Source organism: Salmo salar, chromosome ssa03 (genome assembly GCF_905237065.1).
Source record: "Salmo salar chromosome ssa03, Ssal_v3.1, whole genome shotgun sequence".
NCBI classification, from domain to species: Eukaryota; Metazoa; Chordata; class Actinopteri; order Salmoniformes; family Salmonidae; genus Salmo; species Salmo salar.
Window position 1 is genome coordinate 13,757,044 of NC_059444.1, and position 17,896 is coordinate 13,774,939.

At 42.0% G+C, this 17,896-nt stretch overlaps 2 protein-coding genes across 3 annotated transcripts; one reads left to right on the forward strand and one right to left on the reverse strand.

Annotated features, from left to right (window-relative positions):
• The first annotated feature begins 498 nt into the window (after positions 1-498).
• On the forward strand, positions 499-9,362 carry thap4 (THAP domain containing 4). Its single transcript, XM_014189914.2, has 5 exons — positions 499-710; positions 4,087-4,240; positions 7,889-7,998; positions 8,492-8,595; positions 8,955-9,362. Exons 1-5 carry the CDS (start codon positions 686-688, stop codon positions 9,069-9,071), a joined length of 510 nt encoding a protein of 169 aa, XP_014045389.1. The 5' UTR covers positions 499-685; the 3' UTR covers positions 9,072-9,362.
• On the reverse strand, positions 2,895-16,628 carry LOC106598886 (BCL2 family apoptosis regulator BOK). Of its 2 annotated transcripts, none has more exons than XM_014189912.2 (5): positions 16,248-16,628; positions 15,582-15,894; positions 14,467-14,595; positions 11,281-11,444; positions 2,895-3,136 (listed from the first exon to the last, which is right to left on the reverse strand). In XM_014189912.2, the coding sequence occupies exons 2-5, from the start codon at positions 15,787-15,789 to the stop codon at positions 3,125-3,127; spliced, it is 513 nt and encodes a 170-aa protein (XP_014045387.1). In that variant the 5' UTR covers positions 15,790-15,894; positions 16,248-16,628; the 3' UTR covers positions 2,895-3,124. The 2 variants fall into 2 exon arrangements, with proteins under 2 accessions (XP_014045387.1, XP_014045383.1); XM_014189908.1 differs by lacking the exon at positions 2,895-3,136 and adding an exon at positions 9,390-10,672.
• Between the last annotated feature and the right edge of the window lie 1,268 nt (positions 16,629-17,896).

Here is a 17,896-nt window from a genome sequence, read left to right on the forward strand (position 1 = left end):
TCTTGTTATGTTCATACAAATATTTACACATGTTAAGTTTGCTGAAAATAAACGCATTTGACATTGAGAGGACGTTTCTTTTTTTGCTGAGTTTATTTCAAGTACAGAGGAAAGTCAGGGAGGGGAGGATGGCAGGAGGGGACAGAAGAGAGGAGGCTATTTTTACAAGATTAAGGGTGGGACACAGCCAGTTGAATAAGTCCTTAAATGTGATTGTAAAGGATCCAACAGGAAAGTGTGATTATTGCCAGGAAACAGAGACAGTGGAGCATGTATTGCTACAGTGTGGGCAGTATCAGAGGGAAAGGGAGAGGCTGAGATCTGGTATGAGGGAGAAGGGGATACAGGAAATGAGTTTAATTGTATGTTGAGTAGAACGTCATTAGATATAGTTTCAAATATGCTATATTTTTTAAGAGCAACGGGGCTGACAGGTGGGATTTCGTTTCTCCCTGTCGCTAGCCCACACTCCAGTACAGTAGGTTGCGGTAATGCACCATAACGTTGGATGCCAACCGCCGATAAACCTCACCGAAGAAGATTAATCTGTGAAAAAGGGGGCGTCAGTAATATGACAGCCTGAGAATAATATTGTCGCAGTATTATAGGCACCATTTCACTGCTTCGCGAAATATTGGTATTCCTTTCTAACATAATGATATACTTTGACTAAGACAACCCTGCAATGGCGTGCCCTTTTCACCAGTCAGGTAAGGCATTTGTTATAATCTAATTCCAACGGTGAAACATTTTATCCTTGAACTGCTTACTTAGCCTACTCTCTATACATGTATATTCAATGTCAACAGCATACCAACTCGATACAATTTTACTCGGTAGATATAGCTTTACTTTATTTAGTTTTTACATAAAACACTTGACATTGCGCTTTATGTAGGTTGGCTATAAGGTTAGATTCATGATATCGATAACGGCCCAAGAAACACATTTTATACATTTCCTTATGGCCCTGCTACACTTCAACCATCTGGCGACTTCACCATTCATTTTCTAGGTTAAGGTTGACTCAATCGTTTTAAACTTGTTTTACTATTGACAGTTACAGCTGATTTAGGGATTGCATATCTTTTCACTATCTTGAAATATGTAATTTGATGCATTAGTTTGTCTCTGACTTGTTTAATTAAACGTTGCCGCCAGCTCCTTATATCAGGGCATGAAAGTGTCCTGAATTAGCCTAGTACCCAAGTACGCCCAGCTATATCCTGTCCCGAGATTGGTTTATCCCGGGAAAACAAAGTTGTTTTATAACTAACCCAAGATAGACCACGGCCAGTCATTTCCAAAGGGAGCAAATTAATCCACCCGATTAGACTACAATCACCCCACTTTAAAAGGTAAAAATCATCACACCATTCATGTAGTACGTGTAGTACGCGTAACCTTGGAATAGTGAATCAGAACCACACATTGTACTGTGTTGGCAGAACAGGTGTGGTTAGAATCCCCGAGCTGACAAGGTAAAAATCTGTCGTTCTGCCCCTCAACAAGGCAGTTAACCCACTGTTCCTAGGCCGTCATTGTAAATAAGAATTTGTTCTTATTAACTGACTTGCCTAGTTAAATAAATAAAAAGCAAGCAAGTAGGTGGGCGAGCCAAGCACAACCTAGTGAGATCCTATTGGCCCGTTCTAGCATAGGCCTACATTTGCTTATTTCCAATAGGGTACGTCTACACTGAAGTGTGCTGTGCAATACGTCAATTCGCCCTTGCATTACTTCTAAAGAACGCAAAATTAAAACTTTGGCAAAGGATAAAGTCTACAAAACGTAGTTCACTCTGTTCATAACATATTATAGTTTTGTAAACATAAAAATATATTGAGTCTCCCACTGCCGGTGCTGTGCCGAAAAGCTCCCCCTGCAAGCCAGAACCCCCCCCCCCCTTCCCCTGCAAGCCAGAACCCCCTCCCCCTGCAAGCCAGAACCCCCTTCGCGTGAACACGCGCACGCACTCAATTCTTCATTGCTGCGACTTGCTTGCTAGTTGAGATTTCTGATCACATTAGGCTGCGTTTCATTAAAAAAATGTTATGTCCTTTGATCAAAGACATGGCTATTTGTTTCAAGTGTATTAGTCTATAAATAAATATCTTTGCCAAAATTCGTAATCTCTCCCATGTCTTATTTGACTAGTAGTTCTATAATGTTTCTTGCTTGCCTACATTTTACTCCATGTTTAATATAACACACATTAATTATTCATTTCGGTTGCCTATCCTGACGTGAAGTTTGTTCTATAGAAAGTATTTGACTCTGTTTGCCAAATAAGTTTTGACTCTAGCCACAAAATTAAGGAAATTAGAAGGGGGGTGTTTCCGCAAGGCTATTTTCTTGCCTGCCGAAATTCCTTCCTCATTATTGTCCACCTCAAATGTTTATCTACAATTATATTAAATTAGAAATTGAACATACCAGTGTTTTAGGAGAGTGACTGCTATTTCTTCCCTTATGATAACATCTTTGCCTGTATTAGAAAAGACAATCCACTCTTCCTTCAGAACACATTCAAACTGGGGAGAATTTATGGGAATTTCAGTTTTCCCTAACAAAATTGTTACACTTAATTCTAATTCGCAAGTATACAATGAGATGGCTATAATAGAATTTGACAGTTCTGTTTTGCCTTTTAGTCAATATACTATCAGTAGGTTAATTGTACATGACTTATACTCTCATACTTACTTTCAAGGCAAAGACCCCACAAGAAGTAACATCTTGTTGGCATGTGTGAGGAAGGGTACCACACCCACCTGGAGATATTACACCCCTTCTCTCTCAGGAATGATCTGAACATATGTTAGTACAAGTACAGCATTTTGAAACACTTTATTGATTACAATATAGAGATTAATAAGAGGGGAATCTGAGAATGCAGGGTGTGAGTAGAAGTAGTAAAATCTGGAGCTGACAAGGCTCTGATTTAGAATCTTGGGGGCATCGCTGGATGGTGTGGAGGAAGAAGCAGAACGTTCAGGTTAGGGCTGGAATATAAATGAAGTGATCATCTCGGGTTATCTAACATCTGAGAATGGGCAGTCATTCCCTCGGATGAAGAGCATCTCCATCTTGCTGATTCTGTGCTGTCATCCAGGTGGAAATGTCATCTGCATATCTGATGTAGGAAAAGAGAAGTTGAGTGTCCTGTGAATATATATATATATCTCTTGCTATATTTATTTTAATTTCTATTATTATTGAGGGCAAAGGGACCTATTGGGGAGGGGATTCTTCATGAGGCACATTCAGTCATAGTTTTGTTTATTATACATTTATTTTTCTTTCTATTATAAGTTTACTGTGATTATGAAAATGCACTCATGTTGACGTGTATATTTGAAATCCTTCACCCAGAGTACTTTTATTTATTTTATTACCAAGATGCCTACATTCTTAAACTAAAACAGAAAATGTGTAAAAAAAAAAAAATGTAGGAAAGCACAATGGGATGGGTAGAGAACAGTAGAGGGCTCTGAACTATTATTGCTGAAATAACCACATCCTTGTGACTAGAGTCTAATAATTCCTGTGGCACACAGAGGGCATGATAGGTCAAATGATTCTGAATTGTGCCAGGCCTTTCTATAGAACAAACTTCATGTCAGGATAGGCAACCGAAATGAATAATTAATATTTGGGAGTGAGTGGAAACGCCAAGCAGATGCTTCACATTTTTACTTCTGGTGAAATATCTGAGGGAATGCTCAAGAATCGCCAACGTTCAATTCTTGATGGCTGGCACGCATACATTCTATTTTGTGAATTTAAATAAAGTACATTTTGGTTGCATATGGCCTCGACTATACACCACTGGTTATTTTATTAAGATTTATGATGTCAAGAAGCTACTATGTTCCCAATGTAAACAAAAACAACTTGTGTAATTGGAGGATCATTTAGTGCAACAATTAATAGTAAAGCAACGCAACCCGTGCAGTGGCCAGCGACTACGAGTTTCTGTTGTGTATTCATAGGCTACATCGAAATCGGATACGCGCCATGGTTGTCCGGCTAGGCCTAAGCAAATGACTGTCCCCTATATGAACCCCTTGTGTTCCCCCATAGCTGAGCTGAACCCCACGCTGCTGGCGTTGGACTGGCTTCTCGGGGTCTGGGAGTCCGATGAGCCAGGAGAGGGCTCCTTCTCCTCCATACCACCTTTCCGCTACAACGAGAGACTGCACTTCTCCCATGTGGGCCAACCAGTCATCAACTTCATGTGAGTTGGACTGGCAGCTGACTAGGGGACAGCAGGCCTAACAAAAATCACACTACACAAGGAGAGCCTGTCAAGGTTGTGCTTAGCCTGCTATAATCTTATTGAATCATGTCCTTTCTAGCTCAGTAGAGTAGGGCACCTGTAACCATACATATGTCAAATGTATGCATGCATGACTAAGTTGCTTTGGATAAAAGTGTCTGCTAAATGACTAATTGTTTTGGATTCAACGTCTGGCATAAATGAGCGTTTGGGTCAGGGAAGTTTCCTCTCACAACCTTTACAAGCCAGAATGTTGAATAAAATTATATTTTGACTGACTTTAGCTGTGGTCCGTGTAGTTGGTCCTTTTGCAGGTTGGTGTGTGAGACAATATATCCACAGGAAAGTAGAATTACATCAACTTTTCTGTAAAAAAAGATGATTCTGAGATAATTGGCTTTACATTTCTGAAGTGTCAGCAATTTTTATCTTGAATTTATCAAACATGAATTTGGGTATTGAATACTATATAGGTAGAGAACATTTTAACTAGGCTGTCAATAACATTTGGACAAAAATGCAGATAGAACCTTAGTCCAAAGCTCTCCATGGTAAACACCGCCCAAGGAAATGCTTACTTGCAGGTTCCTTCTTGACAATGCAACAATAGATAAGAATATGAACAAAGTAAATGGCTGACTGGAATAAATAAAATGCAGGAACAATTTTATAGTCCAATATTTAAACATGTTTTGGGGAAGGCAGGGATTGGGCGGCAAGTGTGTAGTGCATGTGTGCAGAGACTCAGCAGGTGAACTGGACTAACCAAGTGTTCAGCAGTCTGACGGTTTGTAGATAGAAACTGTCTCAGCCTGTTGGTATCAGACCTCATGCTCTGATACTGGCTGCCTGACTGTAAGGAAGTAAACAGCTGGTGTGTGTGTGGGGTCCTTGATGATATGCGGGACTTCCTCATGCACTGGGTCAAGTAGATGTCCTGGATGGGTGGGAACACGTCTTCACCCCCTGCTAGAGGGCCTTGTGGTTGTGGACAGAGCAATTCCTGTACCAGGCCATGATGCAACTGGTCAGGATGCTTTTGATGGTGTAGCTGTAGTATTGGGAGAGGACTGGGGGATGGCATGCCAAATTACTTCAGCCGCCTTAGGAAGTAGCGGCGCTGTTGCACCCTCGACTGGTGTTATTGGTCCTCAGTGGAAAATGCTGACTAATGCAGTCCTTTTGATGTGGTTTGGAGCATGTGTCCTTTGCTTTCTGAAGTCAACAGTCAACTCCTTTGTTCTGCTGATATTGAGAGATTTTTGTCCTGGTACCTCAATGCCAGTTCAGTTACCACCTCCCTATAGGCTGACTCGTTGTTGGTTATCAGGCCTACAACCGTTGTGTGGTCAGCAAACTTGGAGTTGGTGTCGCGCAAAGTCGGTCGTAGGTGAACCGGGAGTACAGCAGAGGGCTGAGGACACACCTGTGTTAAGAGTAGTGTGGTGGTGTTGTCAATCCTCAGCCTGGGGTTTGCCCATCAGGTAGTCCAGGATCCGGTTGCAGAGGGTGTTGTCCAGACCCGGGACTTTGAACTTGGTGTCAAGCATGGAGAACAATAGTGCTGAAATGTAGCCAATGGGATGATAGTCATTTGGGAATGTCACCTTGGTCTTGGGCATTGGGATGATGGCGGTCTCCTTGAAGCAAGTGGAGGGACTACAGGTTGAAGATGCCCGTCAGCTGGTCAGTGCACACTGAGGACGCGGCCGGGGATACTATCTGAGCCGGCTGCTCTGAGTATTCACTCTGAGAGTAGAGCGCTTGGTCGTCCGGTGCAGCGTGAGTCTTCCTGGATAGCTCGTTATTGTCGGCCTTGAAGTGAACATATAATGTGGTAAGCTCGTCTGGGAGGGAGGCTTCGGTGGGCACTGTAGATGGCCTGTAGTCCTTGCCACATGCATCGCGAGTCTGAATTTTTGAACATCGGTTATTTTTTATTTTTTTTTACTTTTTGCGTCCCTAATGGATTTGCGGAACTCGTACCTGGTTGCCTTGTACGCACCTTCAAGTTGTCAGGGTTCGTTCTGACATTGAATGCTGCAGTATGGGCTCTGAGCATGGTGTGGATTTTCACCGTTCATCCAGGGTTTTTGGTTGGATTGTTATTGTGGGTATAACACATTTCCTAATGAAGCCTGTGACTAACAATGTATATTCCCCAATGTTGGTGGATGAGTCCTGGGTGGATGACTCTTCGAACATATTCCAATCAGTATTCCCAAAACAGACCTGCAGCATTGAGTCTGTCTCTGTCCAGCCCTCACTATTCTGTGTTGGTGGCTCCCTCTTGAGTTGCTGCTTGTAGGTGGGGAGTAGGAACAGCGACGTGATCTGATTGCCCGACGTGGTGGATGGCGTTGCACTCGTCACGGATGTTTGTGTACACCTGTTCCAGCATGTTTCCTATCATGGGTTAGGATACATGTTGGTGACACTTTGGAAGAATTTGGTTAAAATTAGGGATGCACGATATCGGTAAGCATATCGGAATCGGTCGATATTAGATAAAATGTCAGCATCGGCCCGATGTCTAGTTTAATGCCGATGTGCAAAACCGATGTCAAAGCTGACGTGCATACGAAAAATACTGCGCTACACAGAACAAAAGCAGAAAAATACTAAGCGCACACTTCCAACAAATTCAAGTCGAGCAGTCATTTGAAAGAGGGAACATTTCAGCGAGACAACTCAAAGGCGAAATCCATCGACGCCAAGATAATGGAATTCATTGCCCTTGACAATCAACCGTTCTCTGTCGTGGATGATGTTGGCTTTCGCCGACTGGACGAGCACCTCGAGCCCCAGTACACACTACCAAGTAGGCGCTATTTTTCAGATGTTACCCTACCAGAGTTGCACAGTATTGTTGAAACTGACATCCATGAGCTACTTGCTATGGGCGTCACTATTAGCTTCATGACTGACATTTGGACCAGCGACGTCAGCCCCATGAGCATGCTGAGTCTGACAGCACAGTGGGTCGATGAGGATTTCGTACTGAGGAAAACCGTTTGAGGATGCAATGTGCTGGTTCTCATACCGCTGCTGCCATTTTAAATGGCATTTGAGAACCTGTTTGAAACTTGAACACACTCCTAGCTCCATTCGAACAACTGAATCGAGAAATGCGTTCATCAACTGCGTCTGCAGCAGACGTGATACCCTCTGTCATGGCATTTAAACGCCTGCTCAACAAAACTGCCCACACAGACCGTGGGGTTAACTTGGAAAAGTACTCTACAAGAGGCTGGGAATAAGCAATTCGGTGGCATTCTCTCAGAACCTCCTTCACTGTCGCCACCATGCTTGATGCTAGGTACAAGGACCGCTACTTCAATGCAAACAAGCGGGGTTTACATGAAATGTTAGACATCTGGACAAGATGGGAAAGGACACTGAGTGCGTATCGAGGAAGAGGCCATGGACAGAGCGCTGAAACTTCACTGCTTGACATGATGAACTCCTCTACGAGGTCATGAGAGAATTTTTCTGATCCAAATGCTAATTTATGCCCGACGTGAAATTCGACGTTGGGTTTCCGGGCTAGGATGAACATACAGTGTTATAATAATCATGTGTACATTTATTTCCCCTGTTCTGCAGGTTTAATGCATTCCATGCTGAGAATAAGAAACCTATGCACAGGGAGTGTGGCTTCATCAGAATACAACCAGGCGGCAACAGAGTAGCCTTCATTATAGCACAGAACTCAGGTACGAGACTGTTCAATGCTTAGACCTAGCCTATACTTACCCCTCAGATCATTTAGAGCGTTGCCCGAGTGGAACTTGAATCTGCAACCTTTCATCTGTCAGTTCAACTAAGCTATTAAACCAGCAGGTCTGAACCTCTAATCTCAGATAACCCAAATCTGAAGTCTCACGTAATTAGTCAGCTGCTCGATTTAAGTTCTGGTTCCATTCGTATTGAGGGAAGAGATGAAAAGCTGCTAGAACGAGGAGCGGAACCAGAACAAGGAGTTACACCCTCTCTCTTTGCAAGTTATGGCCAAATGTCCCCTCCAAATTTTGAAAGATGCCAACACCTGCGAATTTAAAAAAATGTTTTGTCCAAATAACCAGTGACAAAACTGCTGCTCATTATCCCATTAGTTCCCAACAGATTCTACAGTACCAGTTATGTTTGCATAGATCTTTCCATGAGAGATCAGAACCTCTTATAAATCTGGTGTTCTCTTCTCTACAGGCCTGGTGGAGATTGAGGAAGGAGACCTGACTGGACAGCAGTTAACTCTACACACCCATGCCCTGGCCAGAACCTCCTTCGCTAAAGAACCCCATGTACAGCAGGTGAGACTGCCACTTTCCAGTCTGTCGATACTCTTTTCGATCCAACAAAATTTGGCCTATGCCCCTAATAGATATTCAATGGTTGGTCCAAAAACAACTTACCGCTTTGCTATTTCCTGATCTGTAAATACCGGGGAGCTTAGGGTTTGGGCTTAGAAGCTACCTTGTGCCAAGTTGCTTAAAACTTTCTGGTTCTTTTGGATCTTGACATTTGTTACGTCAAGTTTTACAAAATTGACAGATCCAATAAAGTTAACGAATTTAACAAACTCCCTTCCAATTGGATACTCTGGTGTCAAGTGCACTACTCTGGTTAAACCACAGTCATTAGGATATGATGGATGCCTGTTCTCCCTCAGATTTCCAGAGTGTTCCAGCTGAGACCAGATGGGAAGCTTGAGCAGACTGTCTCCATGGCGATGGAGGGTGGGCCACTTATGCAGCATTTGCACATCACCTACCGCCGCTCCTCTTGACCACCAGGAGGTGACAGGGAGTAATAACAAGCACTAGACTTTGTTCCATTTGATTTTCTTGCCCCTTAATTAATGCTGATCTAGGTTAGTGTTGTGTTTTCTCCCATTGGGGTTTGGGGAGGATAAACAGATTCTAGATGTGGTCATTGTGCCAAAAGACAGCTGCTTGTGTAACAAGTGATAAGTGTGTTCAGCCCTTAATTTAATGCTACCATAATCAAGTTGTCCTTCTCATAGAGGCTGTATTGAACCCAATGGATAAGTTGAATAAAAACAAATGTAACAATCTAATTGTGATCTCACTCCTGTTTACAGCACTTATCGCGATAGTGTTTAAAAGTTTATTTTGCATATGAAAGTATATACAGCACAATAAGTAAATACTGGACCACAGGAAAGATACTTTAAGATTCAATCATCACTACAGTATCTGAATAAAATACATTAGTAAGGTTTAAAAATATCCAACATTCTAAAATATCCCCCAAAGGCATCATTCTGTCTTGTAATCAATGGGAGAGTATTCATTAGTGCACACCGTAGCAAAACATTGCGACAAATGCAAGGTTGACCCTCCCAGTTTCGTTCCTAGCAAATACACCACTGAGATCAACAGCACTGTAAAGTGTGCAAAGCCTGGCTAGACTGTTGCATCCCACAACAGTAATAGCTCATCATACAATTCATGTCCTCTACAGTGGTGCAGCAAAACAATTGGATTTATTGTCCATAGAGCAAATGCTATCGCTTTGTCCATTTTCTTCAGTGTAAAGTCCCAGAGATGATATGCCTACCACAGTACTCCAACACAGTGGAAAATGCATTACGACACTGAAAGATACATGGTTCTGTACAAGTACTTTAAGCAAAAGTTGATCTGAAGCGTATGAGTCGTTCCACAAAATAAGTTCCTTTTGCGTCCCTTTGATTTTAAGTAGAAATTGTGCAAATTTAATTTTCAAAGCCTATTATATTAAATGACGTGCCCTTTAATATAGACCACATGGAAAATTAAACAAAATACATGTGAAAATTTTGCATTTTGACTTCTAGTCTGATGCATCATACCGGCTATATTTCTGTATTTGGAAAGCTATACATCTTAAACTTTATTGCTGACATGCAAAACATTTTGGAACTGTCAACAATGGACTCATGAAACAAATACCAAGACTTTGGGTGGAATTGTTAAGTTGATCATCTGCTCTAATGACAATGTGAAATTTAGGTCGCACTAAATAGGGCACCTAATTGGTGGAACTACCCATATGAAATTGACTACTCTTTGGAAGAAGAGCAGTCATTGTTTTGATATTGATGATTGTACAAATGTGATACTGTGACTTGTACTTGGCAAGAAGGAAAGTCACTTTAGACAGCCATCAATCTTCCATCATGTTCCATCATCAAGTCTGACTGAAGCGTCAGGACTTCAAGGGTGTGTTCTTTCAACCTGAATTCTTCTCCCAAGTCTTTCATGGCTCCTTCATAATGTAGATGTACAGTGTTGATAGAAAGTGCTTGCAGGATTGGGCAACGGGAGACAGCCAATGGGTCTGAGGAACGGCATCTAACTTCACCACACACCTCTTAATGTCCGTCTGGAAAAAGACAGGTCACATTGGCAATGCCTAAGAGAAACTGTCAGGACATTCTTTGCATCCTCCATCCTTGCCACCTTCTCAACATGCATTGAAGGTCAGGAAAATAACCTTAGATCTAAGATATTTGAAGGAGGGCGACGTAAGGAATCAAGAAAAGACAATTGAGAAGCCAAAATCTCTGGTAATGTTGCCCGTTCATTTCCACTGAACCACTAGAGGGCAGCATAGGCTAAACTCTGCATCCTTCAAAAAACTACATTGAGGGGAAGGTCTGCTGCGATTCAGTAAACCTCCTGCTTCGAATACACCGACAGCGTCATTGCATTTGGTACACCAGAATTACATTCAGTTCCAATGAAACGCTGCGATTGCGTTCGGTGTGGTGCATACATAGGATTTATCGAACATATTCGTCAATGTATGCGTAGACGGCTTGACAGAAATGGTAGCAGAAGGTGAACGTCAAACTTTTGTTGCATAGTTATCCAGATGAAGCTGCATACCATTTTGCGCAACGACGCTGTCGGTGTGTTCGAAGAACCACAACGATGTGGTAGTTTACGAAACAAAACTGTTCCTTGGTGAACAACAGTCCAGCCACTCACCCATCCTCCGCGTTTCTTCAGCCAAGGGGCTAGGTTCTTGCGGACAAACTGGCCCAGGCTGTCCACTATGGTTTGGACCGTAGCTGGCTGGTTCTGTCGCACGCAGTCCACCGCCAGAGCCCCAGCCACGGCATACATAGATACCACCTTCCCCCATGTGATACCTATGGTCGGGAGAGCGAGAATCACGGATAAGTTGGCTGATTGTGGTTAGTTGATAATGACGCTTCATGCAATAAATAGTAATACTGCAACATTAATATAAACTACATAGCTCATATCAAAACAGTTGAGGCAGTTACTGCTGATAAGTGTGCATTGCAGTTCACCAGTCCCAATTCAAACACAGTGGGGTCCGAAATTGACACCATTGATAACGATTAGCAAAAGTGACCAAATTAAATAAATCAAATACTGAGCTATATTAGAGACTCAAGAGGTGTATTTATATTTTATAGTAATACAGTTGCTCAGAGAAAGATGAATTGCTAAACAATCTTTTTTAAAAGGGGTAAACATTGACACTCGTTTTCAATGCCTTAACTGCACTGAGCCTTTTTCCTAAAATGTTTTGAGTTGTAGAACACTGGGAGGGATCTTAGACCATTCTTCCACACACAATCCTCCCAGATCCTTGATGTCCTTATGAGCCCTCGATGAGCTTATGGTGGGCCTTCTTCCATTCAAACCACAGGTTTTCAATGGATTTCAAGTCCAGAGATTGAGATGGCCAATAAACCATTTATTTGCATATTTTGATGTGTGAAGCCAAGTTTCAGCCTCCTGGTACTGGGTAAAGTTCACAATGCCGATGTGCCAATGCCATTTAGCAAACAGGCATTTATATTTGTTGGATGACAAGAAAATACTCTTTGGCCATGCACAGCAGTGGTGGGTTTGGCGTCGCAATAAGAATACATGAGCAGAAAATAACCCCATACCTGCTGTAAAATAGGGTAGTGGATCTTTGATGTTATGGGGCTATTTTGCTTCCACTGGTCCTGGGGCCCTTGTTAAGGTCAACGGCATCATGAACTTTACCCAGTACCAGGACATTTTAGCCAAAAACCTGGTTGCCTCTACCAGGCGATAAACTCTTCCAGCAGGACAATAACCCCAGGCACATGTCAAAATCTACAAAGAAATGGTTAATTGGCAACAAATCTACATTTTGCATTGACATCTGTCTCCACTCTCCAGACTTGAAACCCATTGAAAACCTGTTGTTTGAAGTATTAAACAGGGGTGTCAATCGTTTTGACGCCTACCTTTGAGAAATGTTTGCTAAATATTTTTATTAAGGGTGTCAATTTCAGACCCCATTGTACAGTATTTAATTGCTCTACTTCTACATGCTGCAGTCTAGTGCAGAGATGGTCCCAAGACACTGCATACTTCAGAAGTCAACTGTACAGTATGTCCATTATCCAGAGAGAAAGCAAGACGGTTGCAGTCGCATCAGAGCTCTACATCAAAGAAATGGTCATTAGTTTCCTAGTAAAGCCGTTTGGCTGTCAGCCGTATTATGACTGTGATGCTTGAAGAACGGAAAAACCTGCACTCACTGAAATAGTCTACTTTGATGTATATATTTTTTGCATCAGAGGTCAGAACAAACGCGTTTCGGTGGCATCCTTCATCAGCGTTTAGAGAAGAGGCATTGGCCCATATTTATAGATGACGTCACACTGCAGTACTGGTTCTTTCTTTGCATTAGTCATTTAGCAGACGCTCTTATCCAGAGCGACTTACAGGAGTGATTAGGGTCAAGTGCCTTGCTCAAAGCCATAGACACATTTTTCACTTAGTCGGCTCAGGGATTCAAACCAGCAACCTTTCGTTTACTGGCCCAATGCTCTTAACCGCTGGGGTACCTAACGCCATTTTTCATAATCATTATTTACATTAATTTTTCTACTATTTTCCACGAGCTTCAAAATAATATCAAACAAAGAAATGCACACCTGTTGCTCACAGGAAGCAGACTAACAGGAGCTATTCATATGACTGTGATGCAACAAGAAGGCTAATGGCATTAGCCTCCTTTATTAAGCCTTTTTTGTTTGCCTTCACTGACTGACCTGTGACCTGGTTCTAGGGATCTATGGACCTCAGGGAAGGCTTAAACAAGCTAACTCCCTCTGGGACAGGGAGTTACTCACGTCGTCTAACTCCCTACAGAGATCTGACGTGAGACGACCCAGCCAAGAATAGATTGTCTGGGGATAAGGAGAAGATGGAGGAAGAGAAGGGGTAGAAGGGAAGGGAGAGAAATCGGGGACATTGGGGAAGCAAGATTAGTTTGTGCACTTGGCAATGAGTTAAAGAGGCGAGGTTACACGGAACGTCTAGCCAAAGCACTTCCTTATCGAATGTAATCCAATGATGTCATAATGGTCTATGGTTGGAAGTTGAAACACTTCATTTCAATCGTTTTTTTAAGAACAGTTCATGATCAGAGTTGGGATTTTGATCCATTACAATCCATTATTCTGAGTGCAGCATTTGATTGACATTAAATCATTATTCATTAGTCTCTATTGCAATCATCACATGTAAGGAATCTTGCTTATCTTTTTTTAGTCTAATAAATATACTGCCGTTTAACACCACATCCCAAAAGGCCAATGTTGCCTTGGTCAAAGGTTTGTTTTTCTGTCTGGAGGAATCCCACGGTGTTCCAAAAATGCCTCTGGTGACGTCAAAACAGTCACAGTTCTGCCTAAATGCCTGCTTGAAAAATGCTTTCGAATGTAGGCTATTTTTATCTTTCCAGACACAGAGCCAAGTTTGAGCGACATATTATTAATGCAGTCCAGGGGACCCATGTTGTACTGTAGCAGTAATTCATGTATGGCATTGAATTACCTTTTTGCTCTTTAGTGACATGATCCATAGCAGAAACTGTGTGTACTAGTGATGGAATGTGAGCTGTTAGATAAAAATAAATGCATGTTTTTGTCAAAGTTTCAACTTGTCTATGTCCAATAGACAGAAAAACATGTCAAGTAAAGAAAATAAAGATATAGGCTACTGTGTGATGCTTTTACACAGCAGAGACTGCATGTACCAGTGACGGAATAGAACAGTTGTTCCAGACACCTGATGTTCTTGTGTGTTGCCAAAAATCAGCCCTGACTGGTCAGCTTATGCAACATCAACCCCCAACCCTTTGAATTTGTTCACCTGCTGCGAATATCTCTGTTGCCACGGCAACGAAGGCATCAGAAACCATGGTCTCCATGGCTACTGAGATGTTGAGCTGTCTCGCCACGTTCCGGTAGACACTGGGCCGCATGCACTCCAGCTCATCACCTAGGAAAACCAGGGGCGACCACAAGGCTAAACATTTAGGAACAGGATAGCACTGAGAAAGCATGACTGGTCTATCAACCCAATGAATGACTTAAAGTGGCAATCCGCAATGGAGACAAAGTGCCTCCCCGCCTTTTTGGGTAAAAAGCTGAGGGATGGGGCTGGAGAAATGTAATCGCTCAAATTCTTAGACAGAGCTATGGATGCAAGGACTGACCAGCCATGATCAAACCTATAGTTTAAATCATATTGAGGCTATATAGTGTTAACATCTACTTTGTTTACAAACATTGGAGTAAAAAAACACTTATACTTTGGGTTCTGCTGGGGTACGACAGTTGAACATAGCTCGAGGCCTTTATTTATATTCTTCAAGAATCAATGGGTACATATTCATTTATACATCCAAAATGGATGCAGCAACTGCAGCTTGTTTCACTGTCTAATAAGGGGCAATCATTGAACCACAGGGGTGTTAGTTTCTATGACCAGTCTGGTTATCCTAAGTCAGTTTTTCCCCAAACTTTTTGGCTTTTAGAGATGTGCTGTGATCAACAAAGTAAACAAATCTATTATCTTGGCCACAAACCGACCCAAGCTGAACAAATCAGCCGTAGCCCACAACCCACCAGTGTGTCCAGACAGATCCTGCACCACCCATTTAGTAAATATAGATGAGGAACAAGAGGGGCCTGTGTGGTATGTAAGTGTCATCTCACCTGTCTCAATTACCATACCAAACTGAACCATTCAGTAGCTTGATTGCCCTCACCTCGGACTGACAGCTGGTTTTTAATAGCATTCTGGGTCATGCATGTCGGTCTGTGCCAGTCCTTAATCTCAAGGCAAGCCACTGATATACACGTGGTGGACAAATCCAGTACAGTGTGTACCATATTTATTCAGTGGAACATAGGGATTCTCAAGAGAAACGAGGCTTTTTTAATGTGAAGTTTCACATGTAACGGTTTGCAGCAGGTTCTTACCGAGACAGAGAAGCACAGCAGCCACATCACAAAGCGTTGAGTCCACCTGAGTTTTGGACGAGCCTAGCCCATAGAGGTTGAGCCTAGAGTGTATGTAGTCCCTACACAGTGCCTTGGACTTGGACACCAGTTCTTTGTCGGACGGGGAATGATCAAAGGCCTCCATCACCCCGGCTGCAAACACAGAAGAGCGACGAATCACCTCCATCTCCCAAGCAGGATTCTGATTAGGAAAAACCTGACCACTTCAGTGTATCAGTGCCTGGGTGGTTCTGCTCAGCGGTAGCTCCCAAAATGAAGATAATCTTTAAATCTGTAATAATATTTAAAAAAAAGTTAGGCCTATCAAAAAAGTTTTACATGTCAACAAAATATATATTTTTAATTAAATACAAATAAGAATGGTCAAAATGCATTCAAAATCTTTAATTTAATAAACCACTTTGTTATGTAACTCCAAGTAGGTTGTATGATTCATAAACTTGCCATAGAGGCATAGCCAAGACCGACAATTATCAGTGGTCTACAATGATTTAATATCCATATATATTTACGAAAGAAATGTCAAGCTAGAATAACCTAGTGAGTATTAAGAGTATCTTCCTAAATTGATATAGAAAATTCCACCCGACACCTGCTGAAAGACACGCATCACAGTGATCTTACCGATGCCATTTTGATTGGATTCAAATCATTCCTTGGGTGCCAAAGTAAAACATGTATATCCCTTCGGAAAAGTACTGTCGAATACAGTGTTCAAATTACAAATCCTGTCTGCATACCGTCACAATTTTAACAAACAACGCAATCTCAACGCAAAAATCGTTGATTAAATTCCTTTTCTTGCGCGCGGGACCTTTTACAATAAACACAGAAAACAAGCCATATTAACAAATGTAGCTACTAGACAGTACTTCGTGTGCAGACCAAATTCATAGAAAACGGTAGGTCCACTCTTCGGTTTCCTTCTATAGCAAATTCTTTGGGTTGAGATGACGCGAAGCGCAGCCAAAGAGTGCGTCTTTTCATGCCCCACCCTCTTCATTGGGCGCAGTGCTCAACGGTCGTTGGCCCCGTTCATAAACTTTACATCCTAAATGTATTGTTGTCTTCTTTAACTTAATAGGCATGAATATTCATTTGAACATTCATTTTATCATATGTCTTGCTTATCTCAAGGAATTTCATTCACATTTTAATTTAATTAAGGGAAAACTAGGCTACATAAAATAAATAGGCTAACCTGGCTGCAACTCAATAAAATAATGATCATAGGCCTAGTAGCTATAAAACATTTAAGGGTATTGAGCACCCGTGGCACCGTTCCCAGTGTTAAGCCTTATTATCTCTAGATTTAAATTGACCTAAACGACAGAGACGCCAAGAGTGGAGCACCTTCAAATCACATGGATTTTGTGTTGTAGATATGTGGTAGTAGAGTAGTGGCCTGAGGGCACAAACCTAATGTTGTTGTGAAATCTGTTGTAATTTAATGCTTGTAATTGTTTATAAATGCCTTCATTTTGCTGGACCCCAGGAAGAGTAGATGCTACTTTGGCAGGAACTAATGGAGATCTGTACTAAATCCTAATACACATACAGGGGTTAGAATGCTTAGAAATAGAATCCACATCTTTATGAGCAAATTATATGCTCTCTAAACTCCAAATCTAGACTATACTGATAAACCATTCATGTATTACAGTAGATGCATCAATTGATTTATATCAGGGTAAGGGTTTCATTTGGGATATTATACACTGCTCCAAAAAATAAAGGGAACACTAAAATAACACATCCTAGATCTGAATGAATGAAATAACCTTATTAAATACTTTTTTCTTTACATAGTTGAATGTGCTGACAACAAAATCACACAAAAATAATCAATGATAATCCAATTTATCAACCCATGGAGGTCTGGATTTGGAGTCACACTCAAAATTAAAGTGGAAAACCACACTACAGGCTGATCCAACTTTGATGTAATGTCCTTAAAACAAGTCAAAATGAGGCTCAGTAGTGTGTGTGGCCTCCACGCGCCTGTATGACCTCCCTACAACGCCTGGGCATGCTCCGGATGAGGTGGCGGATGGTCTTCTGAGGGATCTCCTCCCAGACCTGGACTAAAGCATCCGCCAACTCCTGGACAGTCTGTGGTGCAACGTGGCGTTGGTGGATGGAGCGAGACATGATGTCCCAGATGTGCTCAATTGGATTCAGGTCTGGGGAGCGGGTGGGCCAGTCCATAGCATCAATGCCTTCCTCTTGCAGGAACTGCTGACACACTCCAGCCACATGAGGTCTAGCATTGT

Bases quoted from the DNA above. Each gene is read 5' to 3' on its own strand.
- LOC106598886 (XM_014189908.1), bottom strand. From the start codon at position 15,789: ATGGAGGTGATTCGTCGCTCTTCTGTGTTTGCAGCCGGGGTGATGGAG. The intron at 14,596-15,581 runs GTAAGAACCTGC...TGGTTTTCCTAG, and splicing joins TGCTGTGCTTCTCTGTCTCG to GTGATGAGCTGGAGTGCATG. The intron at 10,673-11,280 runs GTGAGTGGCTGG...GTCTTTTTCCAG, and splicing joins TGAAGAAACGCGGAGGATGG to ACGGACATTAAGAGGTGTGT.
- thap4 (XM_014189914.2), top strand. From the start codon at position 686: ATGGCGTGCCCTTTTCACCAGTCAG. The intron at 711-4,086 runs GTAAGGCATTTG...GTTCCCCCATAG, and splicing joins GTGCCCTTTTCACCAGTCAG to CTGAGCTGAACCCCACGCTG. The intron at 8,596-8,954 runs GTGAGACTGCCA...GTTCTCCCTCAG, and splicing joins AAGAACCCCATGTACAGCAG to ATTTCCAGAGTGTTCCAGCT.